A 14,863-nucleotide genomic window follows, 5' to 3' on the forward strand; every position below is an offset into this window, starting at 1 on the left:
CGGCGCATATTGGGAATGGTACAGGCACCGATCGGTTTTCTATCGCCCATTTGCTGGGAGTAAGGGCGCCCTCCGTTTGCGAGGTGCGCCTGCTGCTTCGCAAAATAAACACTGAAGCAGTTTCACAAAACTTAGCGAGCAGTTTGCTGACTGTAGCATGGGAGATGGGTGGTCTCGTAGGGTGTCTTGCATTGAAATCTGCTGCAATGACCCGGTTACTGCGTTCACCAGATATCAACACAATTTCGATCCGCTCCTAACATGTTAACCTCTTCGACATATCAATGGCTGTGAACAAAGAGAAACTTGTAAATAACTCATGAAAGGATAACCAAGCACACCATTGGGCAGAGAGAGTGTTCGCCCGTGGCGCCAAACAGGCTAGGACCGCCACTGTCCCTGATAGTGGCTCCAGCGTACCACACGGTGATGGAGTTGAGGATGGACTCGATGATTGCAGTGTAGAATTGCATCATCGCCCGTGTTGGCAGGTTGAATTTCTTCAGCTCCCTCAGGAAGCACATCCTCTGCTATGGCATCATGGCCTTGGACTCATTTTTACAACTTTTTAATAGGAAAAAAAGATTAATTTTAATTAAAAAATGTTTTGACATTTGTGAAAATGGAATTTTTCCTGTATTCATTTTTTTACATTTGTTTTGGTTTTTATTGCCTTTTGAGTCAAAAGTCTCCAGAGGCAGATGCTTGGTTTCCTGGTATTTCAAGACATTAATGCAATGGAAAGGGATTTAAAAAAAAGAAAGAAAGAAAGGAAACAGTGGAAAGTGAATCTCACATGAAGCGGAGGAGCTCAGAGTTCTCTCACTAGTCTAAATATCTTCAGAAGTGAGTGCAGATAGTAGTGGGAACATTTACTCAAGTACTTAAAATACATAAAGTCTGTGTTTCAGGTAGGTGTTTCCATGTTATACTAGATTCTGCTATTGTCATGGTTGGCTGTGTGGCAGGCGAGCAGAAGCGGTGGACGCAAAAATGCAGGACTCTTGGAGACGGGAATAAACTGAAAACGCAGCTTTATTGCTGGAAGAATGACTGACAAAATAAAACTTACAAAAGGAAAACAAGACTCTAAAGCGAGGTGCTGGAGGACTGGACATTACAAACACACAGCAGGTTGAAGGTACGACGCGACAGGGAGCCCAGGAAAACACAGGGCTTAAATACACAGGGGAGTAATTAGGGAATGGGCGGGCGGGCGGGAGGGAGGGAGACACAGCTGGGAGAAATCAGGCTAACGAGACAGGGGAGAGGTAAAACTGAACACACTGACATAAGACATGAACTTTCAAAGTAAAACAGGAAATAAGAAACAAATCACAAAACCGCAAACATATCCACAGTCATCCAGGACACACATACACACACATATACATATATATACACTCTGCACAGTTATGTGTTAAAAATACAGTAGATCAGGTCCATCAGTCAGAAACGGAGCCTGGAGACGTCTGAGACAAAGCTTTTGTAGCTCTTTGTCGACGTTCCTCATAATATTTCTAAAAAAAGGGAAAAGTGAGAAAACAAACATCGTTAGGCCAACAGTGTGATTTTGTGTGCTGAATCGTGTATATGTATGTGCGTGCGTACCTGCAGGTTGTCGTAGTGTTTCTGGCTGCAGCAGTGGAGTTCCTTGGCGGTCTTCTCATTCAGGCAGAAAACAGAGCAGATGTTACAGAAAAATCCTGATTTAGGGACCACAAACTCCTGACCTGCAGAGAAGCAGAAACAGGAAGATTAGACAAGTATTAACAACACATTTGAATTTAGAGTGTGTGTGTCTGACCGATGGGGCTGTTAGGGTTGAACTGAGGCAGTCTGAACTGTGCTACAACACACGGAGACTGAGAGCGAGATCGCTTTGCCTCAGCTCCGACAAGCTCCCTCCTGCGTTTAGCCACAACTGAAAATGAAAAGAGCGACACGTTAATCATCAACGAATCTGCTACAGGAGCCACTGGGTTTATAACATATTTAAACATTCAATTATAACTCAATAATAATTGAACAAATGATTTCGATTTACTTGAAAAGCTGAAACGTTCATCGGCCACTTTATTAGGTACACCTGTTTGACTGCTCATTAATGCGACTCTCTAATCAGCCAATCACATGGCAGCAACTTAGTGATTTAGGTATGTAGACATGGTCAGGTGACCTGCTGAAATTCAAACTGAGCATCAGAATGAAGAAGAAAAATAATTTAAGTCACTTAAACGTGGCATGTTTGCTGAGCTTAGCATTTCAAAAACTGCTGATGTGCTGGGATTTTCCCACAGAAGCATCTCTAGGGTTTACATAAAACCGTCTGAAACAGAAAATATCCAGTGAGTGGCAGTTCCCTGGAGGAAATGCATTTTTGAGTTTAGAGGAGAATGAAATAACTGCTTCACGCTGACCGGAAGGCCAGAGCAAGCCAAACAACCACTTATTACAATGCACAAGAGCATCTCTGAACGCACAGCACATCCAACACTGAAGCAGATGAGCTACAGCAGCAGAAGACCACACTGGGTTCGACTTCTCTAAGCTAAGAACGCAAAACTGAGGGTACAATTCACACAGGCTCAGCAACGCTGTAAAATAAAAACGCTGCCTGGTCTGTTGAATCTCAGTTTCTGCTGTGACATTAGGATGGTAGGGTCAGAAATCTTGGATCCATCCTGCCTTGTATCAAAATCTCAGGCTGGTGATGGTGTGGGACATAGTCATCGCACCAACGGAGCATTTCTTAAACACCACATATATAAAATATATTACTACCACCAGGCTGAATGTCTGTAGCACAGTGAGGAGCACAAATATGAGATCAGAGCCACAAAATATCACAACTTGTCTTTTTATATTCACTTTACTGTGTTTTGGCTGTCAGAGCGGTGTATTTTGCTGATTTAAAGCAGCTCTTTGTACCTTTAATGTCGGCCATGCTCCATCCATCATTCTCCTCTCCCTCCTGTGTCTCGTCATCAGGACACTTGGGCTCTGGCTGCTGTCCAGCAGGGGCGGCTGCAGCATCGGGCTGGGTCCCTGCTTCCTCCTCGGTCCTCTGGCTCTCCGCCTGGCAGTCACCTTTGGTCACTGCATCAGTCGATTCTGCGGTCTTCTTGGTTTTCATTTTGAGGTTGTCACCAGAGTCTTGCAGACGCTGTTTCAGGCTCTTCAAACTGAATTTGAAAGCAAAGATGCCAGTAGGTTACCACGAAAAGAGGTTTGTTGTCACAAAATGTTCATGTGAAATAAGAAATTCCATTTCAAATTCCTAATCTAGAGTTGCTTATATCTAAATCACATGCTGCTCTTTTTGCATCTTTGGGAACTGTTTACTACAGACGACCTTGAGGAGCGTATGGTATATTTGACTCTGCCACTAAAGCTGAAAAAGAAAGATACTCACGACTCAATACGTCCAGCTTTACTGCTATGAAGAGGAGAGAAAGAAGCACAAGGTCAGACAGACATGAAGACACTTTAAAGAAAATGAAGAAACACAGTGTAAAATAAATTTCCTCTTTTTCTCACTTCTGATCGTGGGACACACTTACCAAGCAGATAAATAGTCCTTGGTGACTTTGCTCTCCATCACCTGTGTTAATCCACCAGGTTCGGCCATCTCAATGCATATCTGAGAGAACAGAACGGATATTTGAGCAACACAGTGGTACTCAATGGGTGTGCTACAGGCACGATTTGTATTGTACAGGGCGATAAAGAATTTGTCCTGGCGAGTTTCTTTACTGCCCTGTACGATAGTACAAGGCAAAGAAAAAAAAATCTTGGAGTTTTAAACTTGCAAATGGGAAATAAGTGCAAACATATTTCTATACTTTTGCAAAGTTTTGATTGAACAATAAAACCACTGAGCAAGAAACACTAAAAGAATAACTTAGCGCTGCCTCAAACTGCAGGGATCTCCCCTGCTCGATGGGCCAGGACAAAAGGCTGAACAGGTCATAAGATTACTACTTGGTTGAGAACTTGGTGCATTTCAGGCAGTCCTTCTTCACCAGTGTTTGCAAAGGCATGTGTAATTCAGATTGCCTGCCGCAGGGACTGTCTGTACATGGAATATTTAAACTTGCTCAACTCGTGTTAAAAAACCACAAAGTCTCCTTCAGACTCATTTAAAATGTTTCTCAATATGAAAAGAACAGCAGACACCATGACAAGCCTTGCAGCCTTCTGTAAAACATAAAACAGTTGCACGTGTTTATGAAATCGTACCCTGTTGGCAAGCGGCAAGAATCTGACAAAAGCAGCGATGGACGCCACCACTTCCATGATCATCATGACAAGGTCCACATTCACCTCGGAGACCTCCACACTCAGCAGCCGGTCCTCCAGAGACTCCGACTCTGGAACATGCTGAAAAACAACCAGCGTTAAGATCAGGGAGACCCGAGCCTGCTGCTTTTACAAGACAGATTTATGTGACTGCTGCCTTACAGTGGTGCTCCATTTCATCATGCTTCTATACATGCTCTCCTGTGAAAAGAGCAGAAGATGAAAGGGGATTACATCAATCGCTGATCCTCTGTTTGTACAATAAATATTGAATAACTCTCCTCCTGGTTAGAGTGTTTTTAATCTTCTATTGAGCACATTTAATAAGATAAATATTGGACTCCACTGTAAGTGAGAAGTGACTCGATCCTGGTTTGCATCTTTGTGGCAAAGGATTCATACTTCAGGACAGTAACGACACAACATATAACAAGGTTTTGCAGGAACTATTTGATGCTATTTGAGTCTCAGTGTCAGGTCTGACGGTGCCCCGACCGGCGCCCTGTGTGTATGTGTGTGTTTGTTCTCCTCTCTCTCGCTCTGTTTCTTCCTCTCCTGCTCCGCTGCGATTGGTACGCGGTCGCGTAGCAATGGGAGATCTCCGACCCGGAAGTGCTGCCGCTCTGAGCTGCTGTCCCACCTGCGACTGATTCCTCGCCAGCTGCTGCCAATCATCCACCGTCGTTGGCAGAGCTATTTAATGGTGTGGCTGAGTGACAGACAGCGCTGGAGTATTGCACCAAGCCTGGTAGTGACTCGAGCTCAGCAAGGGTAAAGCAAGTGTTTGATAGCGGAGGGAGGCTAATCGTGGCTGTTTTGCCTTTTGCCAGGAAGCGAACGAGGCGGAGAGACGGAAGGAGAGACGTCACTGATGCACGGGAGTTGTGTGGACACACGAGGAGAGACGGGGAGAGGAGCACTGAAGGGACTTGCACTATGGATAACTGTGGATTGGCTTCACTGTAAATAAAGACACTGTTCAACTTTAACGAGAGGTCCGCGTCTGGGTTCACTAATTCACCATCCTTAACACTCAGTGACTTTCCGCAACAGTTGTCAGACCTCAATTCCTCTTAACATGTAGCTGTGGAGAGAGCTCTCAGAAAGCTCCTGAATAGCTAGCCCACAAGGAAACTTGAGAGGGGAAACGCTGACGCTAGAAGGTTAGCAGCGACTGAAGTTTCAAAATAAGTAAGGGCATTACTTAATAGTCAGTAAAACACTCTGGAACCTATGTCTGGGTCTTTAAAGTTTACACGGGGCTGACTTCACAAGGAGCTCTGTGGAAATTTAAAGTGGTGGCGGAATGACGTGGGTTGTCGCCTACGAACAGAAAAGTGGATAAAGTTCATGCAGCTTTTGTGCTGCTGTTGCAAAAAGGAAGGAACAAATACAGACGAAGTAACAATAAATAGTTGATTTGAAATTCATGCATATTTTTAGTTTTTCCATTTCTTATTCAGATATTTATCAATGAGTGACTTATATGTATGTATATATTGTATATATTGTGCTATTCCTTACTTCTTGTATCTGTCTGTGTTACTGTTTGTACTGTAACCAATATATTTCCCCCAGGGATCAATAAAGTACTCTGAGTATTCTCATTCTAGTAATATTAGCCCAGAGAAGGATGATGCTGTGCTCACTCCTTAGAGGAGAAATCTGTTTTGATTGGGATCTGAATAGTTTGAGTGAAACAGGAGCATGCCCCCGATTTAACAGCCCCCGATTGCTCCATTTTCATACCTCACTTGTACCAGGAAGCATGTCTTGTAAAACAATGTGGATTCTGAGCGTCCACTCTCCAACAGTAACTGGATTTTTGAGGTAATCCCTGGCGAAATCGCAGCACGCATCCCAGCTGTTAAAAAACACAAAGGCCTGGAGGGGAAAAATGATGCAGAGGAAACATTCAATATCAATCATTAAATTGAATTCAATTTGCAAATGCAAATTTCTCTGTATCAGCCTGCTGGGTCTACTCCTCACCCTCCTCTGCAGTGATAAAACGATTATTTTGTAGTACAGAGTCTGAACAGTCTGATCAGGGACGTAACGCCACACCAGCTTGGTGACATCCTCCTGTCTGTAGTTTCCTTCTGGCAAACCGGTCAACATGATGGTGGAGAACGTAGAACCTTGAGATTGGGCTTTCTGCAAGACACAAGGTTCAAGAACCAAAGTTTATTCGAAGAGAAACTTTGCGGTACTTTTTAAAAAATATATTATTATTACTGAGCACATAGAGAAGACAAAATGAAACCAAGTTTAGCAGAAAAAAAGAAATGTGGTTTTTGAGGTGAGTATTTGGAAAAATGGACACCTCTTGGTATTTACTCAAGGATTCCTGTTTAACACATGAAACCTGGGTTTATAAGATGCACTCACCTCAATGTCATCAGGTTCACTGACAGTTAAATACTCTAGAAGTGTAAAACAGACACAGTTAGTAACAGTCAACACTTTATATCTGGAGGTTAATTTTAGTTTCCAGCTGTTTCTCTCACCTGGGATTGTGAACCAAGGAGAGACAGTGGGGAACACAAAGGGACTAGTTGTCATTGTGATCCAATATGGTGAAGTGCTGCGTTGTGGGATGGTAATATCTTCTGTTGGGACAGTTGCACCATCAACAGCAACCTCGCTGTCTGGCAAAGCTTTGTCTGGCAATCTTGGTGCTGCACAAGCAAAAATAAGTTTTGTTAAAAGTTTTGTGGGGGAAAGAAAAGGAAAAACGAGTGGTGCAAAACAGGTTTTTAATGTTTACAATGATCCAGTAATATCAATGTTTTGACTTTTATTTGAACTTTAAGCACCTTTACAGATACCCAAGGTATCATAGACATCAGAAAAACAACGATTAGTGGGTTAGATCAAATGCCAGACTGAAAAAGTGCAGTTTAAGTAATGGCTCTGGCTCATGTGTCTGGGGCAGAGACAAGCAGAAGGAAATTGACCACTGATGGAGCAAAGATTTCTGGAGGGGCCAGAAAAGAGGTCAGAGAGATAATAAGGCAAATGAGCATCAAAGGATTTGTGGGAACCAGAATCACAGTGTTAGTGGATAAAAGTTGAGGGAATGTGTCACAATGATTGATTGTGAACAACAATAAATCAGCAGTTTTGTCTGCACTTTATCCACAGCCCAGGGGAGACCTGAAAAATCTATTCATGAGTGTTTCACAAACAGAAAGCGAAAGAAAGGTCTTACCAGATGACCTTCCATTAACTTAACCCATCTTTTTGTTTCCGTTTAAATCATATTTGTTTAAAATCCCATTTAAAAAACACTTACGCAGTGAGGTACATCCACACTGTGGTATTTTCAGCCTTGACAATTTGTGGCCGGTGGGCCGTTTTAGAAGGCTGTACCAAACGCCAAGGCGATCAGCATCACGAAGAGACTGAAATTCGATAAACACCTGAAACACAAGAAAGAAAATGTATTCTGAACATTTTACCTTCACATTGTAAATGTTAGAAAACAAGTGCTAAGCACACGTGGAAAGAGTGAACTAAGTACAGCTTTATTGTGGAGTTCACTGGATTCAAGAGTCAGAAATCCTGGCTCAATGATGCACTGGAGCCATGCTCAACATGACCCCTGCACTAATGCTGTAATGTGATAAATACTAGTGCGCATGAGCATATGAAGAATTGCTCAGCGAGCAGCTTATCGGCAGTCTCTCTTTACTATCGCTATAGTTTTGCAGTTGTGCTTTCCTCAAGATAAGTAGCATCCAAATCTAGACACATTATCTCTTTTGAAGGATGGATTTATGAAGGTTGGTGCACGTCCTTTAGTTTGGTGTGCAAGCGGTTAATCTGTCAATTTTTCTGTATGGTTAAGATTACACTTACACAAGCACATATCTCACACAGCCTTTCACAGACTTCTAACACATGCACTTGTTGGCATTTATGAGTGTGTTTATACCTTGTTGAGAAGAGGCAGGTAGTTTCTTACACAATCCATTTTTTTCAAAGCTTCTCTGAGATGCCGGGACTCGCCTGGCGAGATGTTCCTGATGTAGATTAATCGTGCTCCATTGTCAGTCACTTGCTGCATCGAGAAAACCGGGTTAACGTGAAAAAACAACAACCCCACAAACAGTATGACATTCCAAACATTCTTATACTACAGCTCCAAGATCAAGGCCATAAGTTTGCACTTATATTCACACAGCAGGTATGCACCCTGGCAGCTATCTTCATTTTCCAAACAATTTATAATTGCAGCTCTCGCTGTTTTTGATAACACTGGTTGAAAAAGTATTTAAACTAATGTACACACAGTGCCGTGGAAAACGCATTTGGCTCGTTCCCAATTTCCTAATTTTTTGCACAAGTTTCAAATCGTTAAACAAATGTTTAAAAAAAATACAAAATGCATTTTTAAATGAGGATTTCATTTATTCCAGGAAAAGAGTTCTCCAAACCTTTCCTAGCCCTGTGTGAATATCTGAAAAAACGGGTATGTCCCCATTTTTCAAGGTGTTTTGACTTGGATGTGAGTGCTTCCAGTTATGACTTTATACTCTGACCAATAAATCTAAAGGTATTCGAGTGCAGTCTTTGTTTCTGAGATATGTGCGTTACTTACATAGCATAGCCGTTTCATCAGAGACTTATAAAACTCAAGCTGAAAGAAAAAAAACAGTTCAAAATCATTACATCACTTCGGATTCGGTTCGATTTATTTCAGCTTAAAGGTATTTTTTTCTACAAAAAGAAATATTTTTTACATTTATAATCACACTTTAAATAAACAAGCAGAAACAAATATTTTCAAATAATTGTAATAACATCTGTCACAACAGTAGATTGCATTATCTACACACAGTGCTTACCGGCGTCATTAAAATGTTGCCCTTCTCAACCTGCAGTCGAAGTTTAGACCCACTGAGAATAAAATCGTGATTTTCTGATGCTAGCACGATGTTTTTAGCTGCCACTGCTGTCGGCATGAGGGCAAAAGCCTGAAGGAAAAACAAACAACCAAACACTGATTTTTACTGAATAACCATGAAGACAGGCACTCACAAAATATGTATTAACTAACTAAATGTTAGTTAGGTCGTCTTAGAAAAGAGATTTAGAGCGCCATTAAAATGAAGGTCATAACCCAGCCCAATGCAAACTGGTGCTTACCATGCGTGCCTGTGGTATAACGTAGATCGTGTCGTCGTAATACTCAAATCGGTGTCGAGTGAGCAGACCGGCGATGTCCTCCTCTGCGTAACAGCCATCGTGATACTCTGGCAGGTTGCTTATTAACAGCACCTTGTAATCAAGCGAAACAAGCTGTGCAAACGAAAAGAATTTCAGGATCAGTTCACAATTGCAATGGAAGAAATTCCAGACAGAAATCTGAAAAATGCAAACATTAACTTATAAACCTCACTTTGAGCACTGTCTACAACTATGAACACAATCAGGTACCTATTACAAAATGTTTCTGATGCTAATTTTCCTTTACTTCTTTTTTTCTTTCTTTGTTTCACGTAGTGCAGCTCTACCTTGACTCACTGACAAAAAAGGCAGTAAGAGTCAGCTATGAAAGTACTTTTCATTTAAGGTGGATCCATAAACAGTGATAACTGATTCCCAAAAGGCAATGTGTAAACAGCACTATTGCACATGTCAAACTTGGGAAGGAAAAACCTTTTTAAGCACTCAAAACCACCATGTCCTGGATGACTGTGCATACAATTTGAACATGTTAAACTAGCTTTTCAATAAAGGAGTTTTAGTATGTGTTAGTACATGAGATAATTGTTTTATTACAATACTAAATTGGTAACCAAGAATGGTGCAATTCTATTGGTGTCTATACTGACTACAAAATCTCTGGTATTGCGACATCCCTAGTGAATTTTTAACATTTTTCTACATTTACACCTACTTGAGCGTCACCTGACAATGAGATATAACCCAACTACAAACTTGTAAAACAAACTGAACTATTTCAGATCAAAACTTAACCACTTTGATAAAGCATGTTTTTCTTACAGGTATAATTGAAGTGTTTTTTTAATGTTACCTTTGAATTGGGAAGTTTGACTGTCTTGAGACAACCTGTGAAGTGCAGAGCAAAAGAAAAACCAAAAAATAATTATGAAATAGAAAATATCTTCACATTGAGAAATCTTTCATACAGATCTTTGGGGATTTCTTACGGATTCTTTCTGGACGCAGTTGCTCTTGTATCCGCTCCCAAAATGTTGGGTGGGTAACAGCGACCGGCTGATCCTTTGAGATCTTCTCTGCAGTCACAGAGTCTTGGAATAAAGGAAATGTAGTTGATGATGATGTTGATGGGGACGACTTCATCTTGACTAGCTCAGCCAGCAGGGCAGGAGCCAAAGTTTTGACGACAGTCTCCAGGTCAGACTGGTTTGATAAGGACTGGAGAGCTAAAAGACCACAGGTGCAAAAGAGATTCACACTTTGGTGGGTGCCAAGTCTCGAAAATCATCTACCGTTTCTGAAAGTTTTATAATAGTAGAAAAAACTATGCTGACATTTCTGGTGGCACTGGTCTTTATTTATCCTTTACATTAGTAAAGTTAAGGTTGTGAGGGGGGAGGAGAACTTTGATCTTAGAAAAACTAATGAGTACATACAAAAAAATAAAACATGAAGCAATTTTCAAACCTGATGTTTCCAGCAGTTTCTTTGCCAAGATCTTTGAGCTGCTTGACTTCTTTCGCCTCGGAGATGACCTCTCAGTCGACGATCGCCTCTCCCAGCTTTTCCTCGGTGATGAACGTTTCTCATCTCTTCTTCTCAGTGAGGATCGTCTCTCGCGGCACCTTGAGCGTGATCGATATCGTGAAGAGGAAGGACGGTCATACCACGAGGAGTCAGAATGAGACCGGGACCTGAAAAAAGTATGGATCAAAGAACTTAATAACTCAGAAACATCTCAAAGCACACACCCAGCATGGATACAAAAGGTAAATGCTGTCCACCAATTAAGTTTTTTCAAGTTGATATTTTTATATATATGTTATATTTCACCCTTTAACAATCCACTGGAGAGCTAAATCTTCTTGATTGATCCTAGTTCTCAAAATGTTTGTTGGACAGACCTGCGATTGCGTCTGGACCTGTACAGAGATCGTGATTGGCTTCTGTGTCTCTCCCTTCGGCGGCTGCGTGATTGAGAACAGGAATGACTGTTCCTCCTATTCTGCAAGTCACGGTGGCGACGTGGGCTGCCGGAGCGGGAATGGCTGCTTCGCCTGTCCCTGCTACGCTCCGAGTCACGATGAGTGCGGGGTCTGCGAGAGCGGGAAAGCCTTCTTCGCCTGTCGCTGCTTTGCTCCGAGTCACGATGACTGCGGGGGCTGCAGGAACGGGAACGACTCTCATGTCTGGTTTTCTTCTGGGAAGTCTCAGCAGACGTTGCGGGAGAGGGCTTGGCACCTGACGCACTAACAAGTGCATTAAAAAGAAAAGCACAGTTAAATGAAAGAAAATGAAAGGCTCCAATGCTGGCATGTTTTTTTATTCGCCAAATGACTTCAAATGAAGATATTTACCCTCGCGGTGATGCTATTTCACCGTTCCACTCTGGGTATCTGTGGAAAAACACAGGTACATTTTTGTCAGATGTTGCCAGGTAGAATGTCCTTAAAAATATATTATTGTTCATTAATTCAAAAACTTAGAAATGTATTCAGCCTTTTAACAATAAATCATCAAGGTGCTTTACAGGAACGCAACAAATATGACAAAGAAAAATGAAAAAATACAAATGAACAGTTCTTAGGAAGCTATCCTAGCATTACAACCCCGACATCATTTCGGCACAACCATGGTTGCGCTGCCCCAAAGATATCGGTTCATAATCACGAAGTACAGAGAAGAAAGACTGACTGCTTTCGCAGAAGTTTGCAGTTCTCGATGTGAAGGCTGGTATTCTGGTGGGAGACCCAATCCTAGTGGTCACAACAAAAAACAAACATTTAGACCAGATTCATTATTATCAGGAGCAATGTTTGTCATTGACATCACTTGCTGATAAAAAGGTCACTAAACTTTGCAGTGGCCTTAAAAAAAATCTTAAAATATTAACAGTTAGTCCTTCACTGAACAGAGAAGCATTATAACATTAGCCAGGAGCCTGGATTGCACTTAGAAACCTTCATGGGCCAAAAACAAAACAGGAACAAATAAGCATGACACATTATACCTCTCCTGGGATACAATTTTAAAGATGAAATTATTTAGTATATATGGAAAACACAAGTCAAACATCTGACTACAAACAACCAAAACAAAAGGGTCATCTTAGGCTCTGGATTCTGGACTCTCAGGCTTAGGGGTGGGTTTTTATAATCGATTCATCGATTAAAATTGATTCTGGCTTGGATAACGTAAAATCGATTCATTAAAATCCTGAATCGATTTTTTAATATAAATTTATTTTGCCCAAAATGCCAGAATCTCAGGTGACATCTCACAAAATTTCAAGAACCACCAAACAGTTAAGACAGTAAATGAGAGCAGGAACACGGCTTCTGCACATAGACTTAAACACACAGCGCGACCCGCGGATCAGAATCAGTGAGATGTCGCCTTTCTCACGGTCGGGGCTGAAAGCCGACAGCTCGCTGATTCTGATCTGTCGGCGGGTCCGCGCTGTGTGTTCACGCCCTTTATGAGCCGATTCTAAAGCTGTTAGTTTGATGTCTCTCCAAACAATATTGACCGAACCAGCAGCAAAAGAAGATCCAAACGCTTCACATAAACATCATCATGAATTCACTCTGACTTTTACTGTTTTGCTTCCACCGCGATGCACAGCTCTCTCTCTCTCTGTGTACTTCAAGAACAGTTTCCCTTTCTTCATTATTCGCTTGCTTGTTACGCACAAGTCTACCGCTGTTTACAGGCTGTCGGCCGCTGTTTTTTTCCCTTTTACATTCTTCCGAAAAGAAAACCTCATTTCTGCTGTTCAATACTGAACAAATTAAAACTTTTTAAAATTATTCAAAATGTAAAACGCTTAACTGTGTCTCTAATAAAACCGCTGTAACGTCAGAGGTGATGTTCATATGTTGATTAATGGTTTTCTTTCATTTTTGATGTACTGCAGAACATTTTTATAAAATCCCAGGCCAGGAAAATCACCTTCATGTTTTTCTGTGTTTTATCTTCAGCTACTTTGACACAAAAGCATCTGCTGTGACGCTTACACCTGTGATAAAGTCTTGCGTGTGTCAGCTTCCTTTTGATTGATACAAAAATATGTAAATGTACTGATCTGAATTATAATATTTCTGACTGTCAAAATTTCCCAGATTTAAATCGAATCGAATTAAATCGAATCGTGGATCGAATCGATTCGGGACCTTGTGAATCGGAATTGAATCGATTCTAGAAATCAGTGACGATACCCAGCCCTACTCAGGCTCTTCTTATGGCATCAAAATTTCCCAAGGTTCCAAGAAGGTCGTCTCAGGAGAGGCCAAGTTTGGATTAGGACAAAATGCACCACCAAACACTAACTTAAAGTATGAGCAAAGAAAATTAGTATAACACAAAAACAAGGTGCCTACTGATATAAAATAAAGGACCAAACACACTATTGTTCACTCTAGTGACAAAAGACAAAAAGGGGAACTTTTACATTCAGCAACAGTTCCAGGAAAAGCAAAGCTGAATGAGCACTGTGGAACAGTAGCCCAAGGACAGAGACAAATGAAAAAACAGCCCTCTTCCAACATTTTCTGATGCACAGGTTCTTCATGCTTGCAGATTCTTCCTCATCACGTCATCTGAGGCCTTGGCTCCATTGTTAGCAAATGCCTTGAATGTCTTCGCATGGGTTTACATCAAGTCAAAAGACATTAAATCTATCAATTGCAAGTACAGACCACTGAAGTTTCTGAAGGTCTCTTTGAAGTAGTTTTTTAAATTACAACATCTGGTAGACATATAGTTAAGTTTAGTCTGGACTGTAATCCTTCAAAAGTTCTGTTACAGAATACTGAATTGCAGAAATATGGGAAAATGTGTCCAAATGTTTGCAGTCCAAGTTGGTAGTCTTCCTACAGTCATCATTATGCAGTAATAGTGAATAAAACAAACCAAATAAACTTTAAAGTAGCATCCATGAAGCTTTTTCAAAACCAAAATCCTATAATCGCATTCAAAGTCAAATAATTAAAAACAATCCCAAAACAAAACAAAAAACATTGCGTTTCAAATAAATAAAAACTGACTGAAAGCAAAAACATCGAACAATCTTCGACTTACCTTCATCTGATTACATTCCTTGTTACACAGAGAGCAGGTATGCGGAAAGACCCTAGGTGAAGTGGCAGTGTAGTCTTGCATCTGGGCCAGCACTGGGATATCCTCTGTCACTTGTAAGGTAAAAGGCAGGTTGTCAGGAGTGATCTGATCTTCAGAGTATGAGATTGGATGTTCCAGGTCCTCTTTTTCAAGTCCAAATTGCATAAGGATGTTCACAGCTGTTTCTGAAGTAGACTCTGCAGAGCCCACAGGTTTGGACTTCTTTATGTCCTCTTCCATTGAAGTCTTA

At 41.3% G+C, this 14,863-nt stretch overlaps 1 protein-coding gene across 4 annotated transcripts; it reads right to left on the minus strand.

Annotated features, from left to right (window-relative positions):
• Window positions 1–1,229: 1,229 nt before the first annotated feature.
• On the minus strand, window positions 1,230–14,590 carry LOC308399032 (uncharacterized protein). Of its 4 annotated transcripts, none has more exons than XM_080885973.1 (24): window positions 14,575–14,590; window positions 12,190–12,251; window positions 11,853–11,891; window positions 11,400–11,744; window positions 10,963–11,189; window positions 10,485–10,586; window positions 10,349–10,383; window positions 9,457–9,609; window positions 9,156–9,284; window positions 8,909–8,947; window positions 8,243–8,368; window positions 7,601–7,727; window positions 6,813–6,983; window positions 6,694–6,728; window positions 6,295–6,459; window positions 6,052–6,186; window positions 4,465–4,503; window positions 4,243–4,383; window positions 3,564–3,643; window positions 3,416–3,439; window positions 2,932–3,185; window positions 1,808–1,924; window positions 1,612–1,733; window positions 1,230–1,520 (listed from the first exon to the last, which is right to left on the minus strand). In XM_080885973.1, the coding sequence occupies exons 1-24, from the start codon at window positions 14,578–14,580 to the stop codon at window positions 1,446–1,448; spliced, it is 2,748 nt and encodes a 915-aa protein (XP_080742099.1). In that variant the 5' UTR covers window positions 14,581–14,590; the 3' UTR covers window positions 1,230–1,445. The 4 variants fall into 4 exon arrangements, with proteins under 4 accessions (XP_080742099.1, XP_080742097.1, XP_080742096.1 ...); XM_080885971.1 differs by having other exon boundaries at window positions 3,416–3,436; window positions 10,485–10,721; XM_080885970.1 differs by having other exon boundaries at window positions 10,485–10,721.
• Between the last annotated feature and the right edge of the window lie 273 nt (window positions 14,591–14,863).

Source organism: Rhamphochromis sp. 'chilingali' (genome assembly GCF_963969265.1).
Source record: "Rhamphochromis sp. 'chilingali' genome assembly, chromosome: 6".
Taxonomy (NCBI): domain Eukaryota; kingdom Metazoa; phylum Chordata; class Actinopteri; order Cichliformes; family Cichlidae; genus Rhamphochromis; species Rhamphochromis sp. 'chilingali'.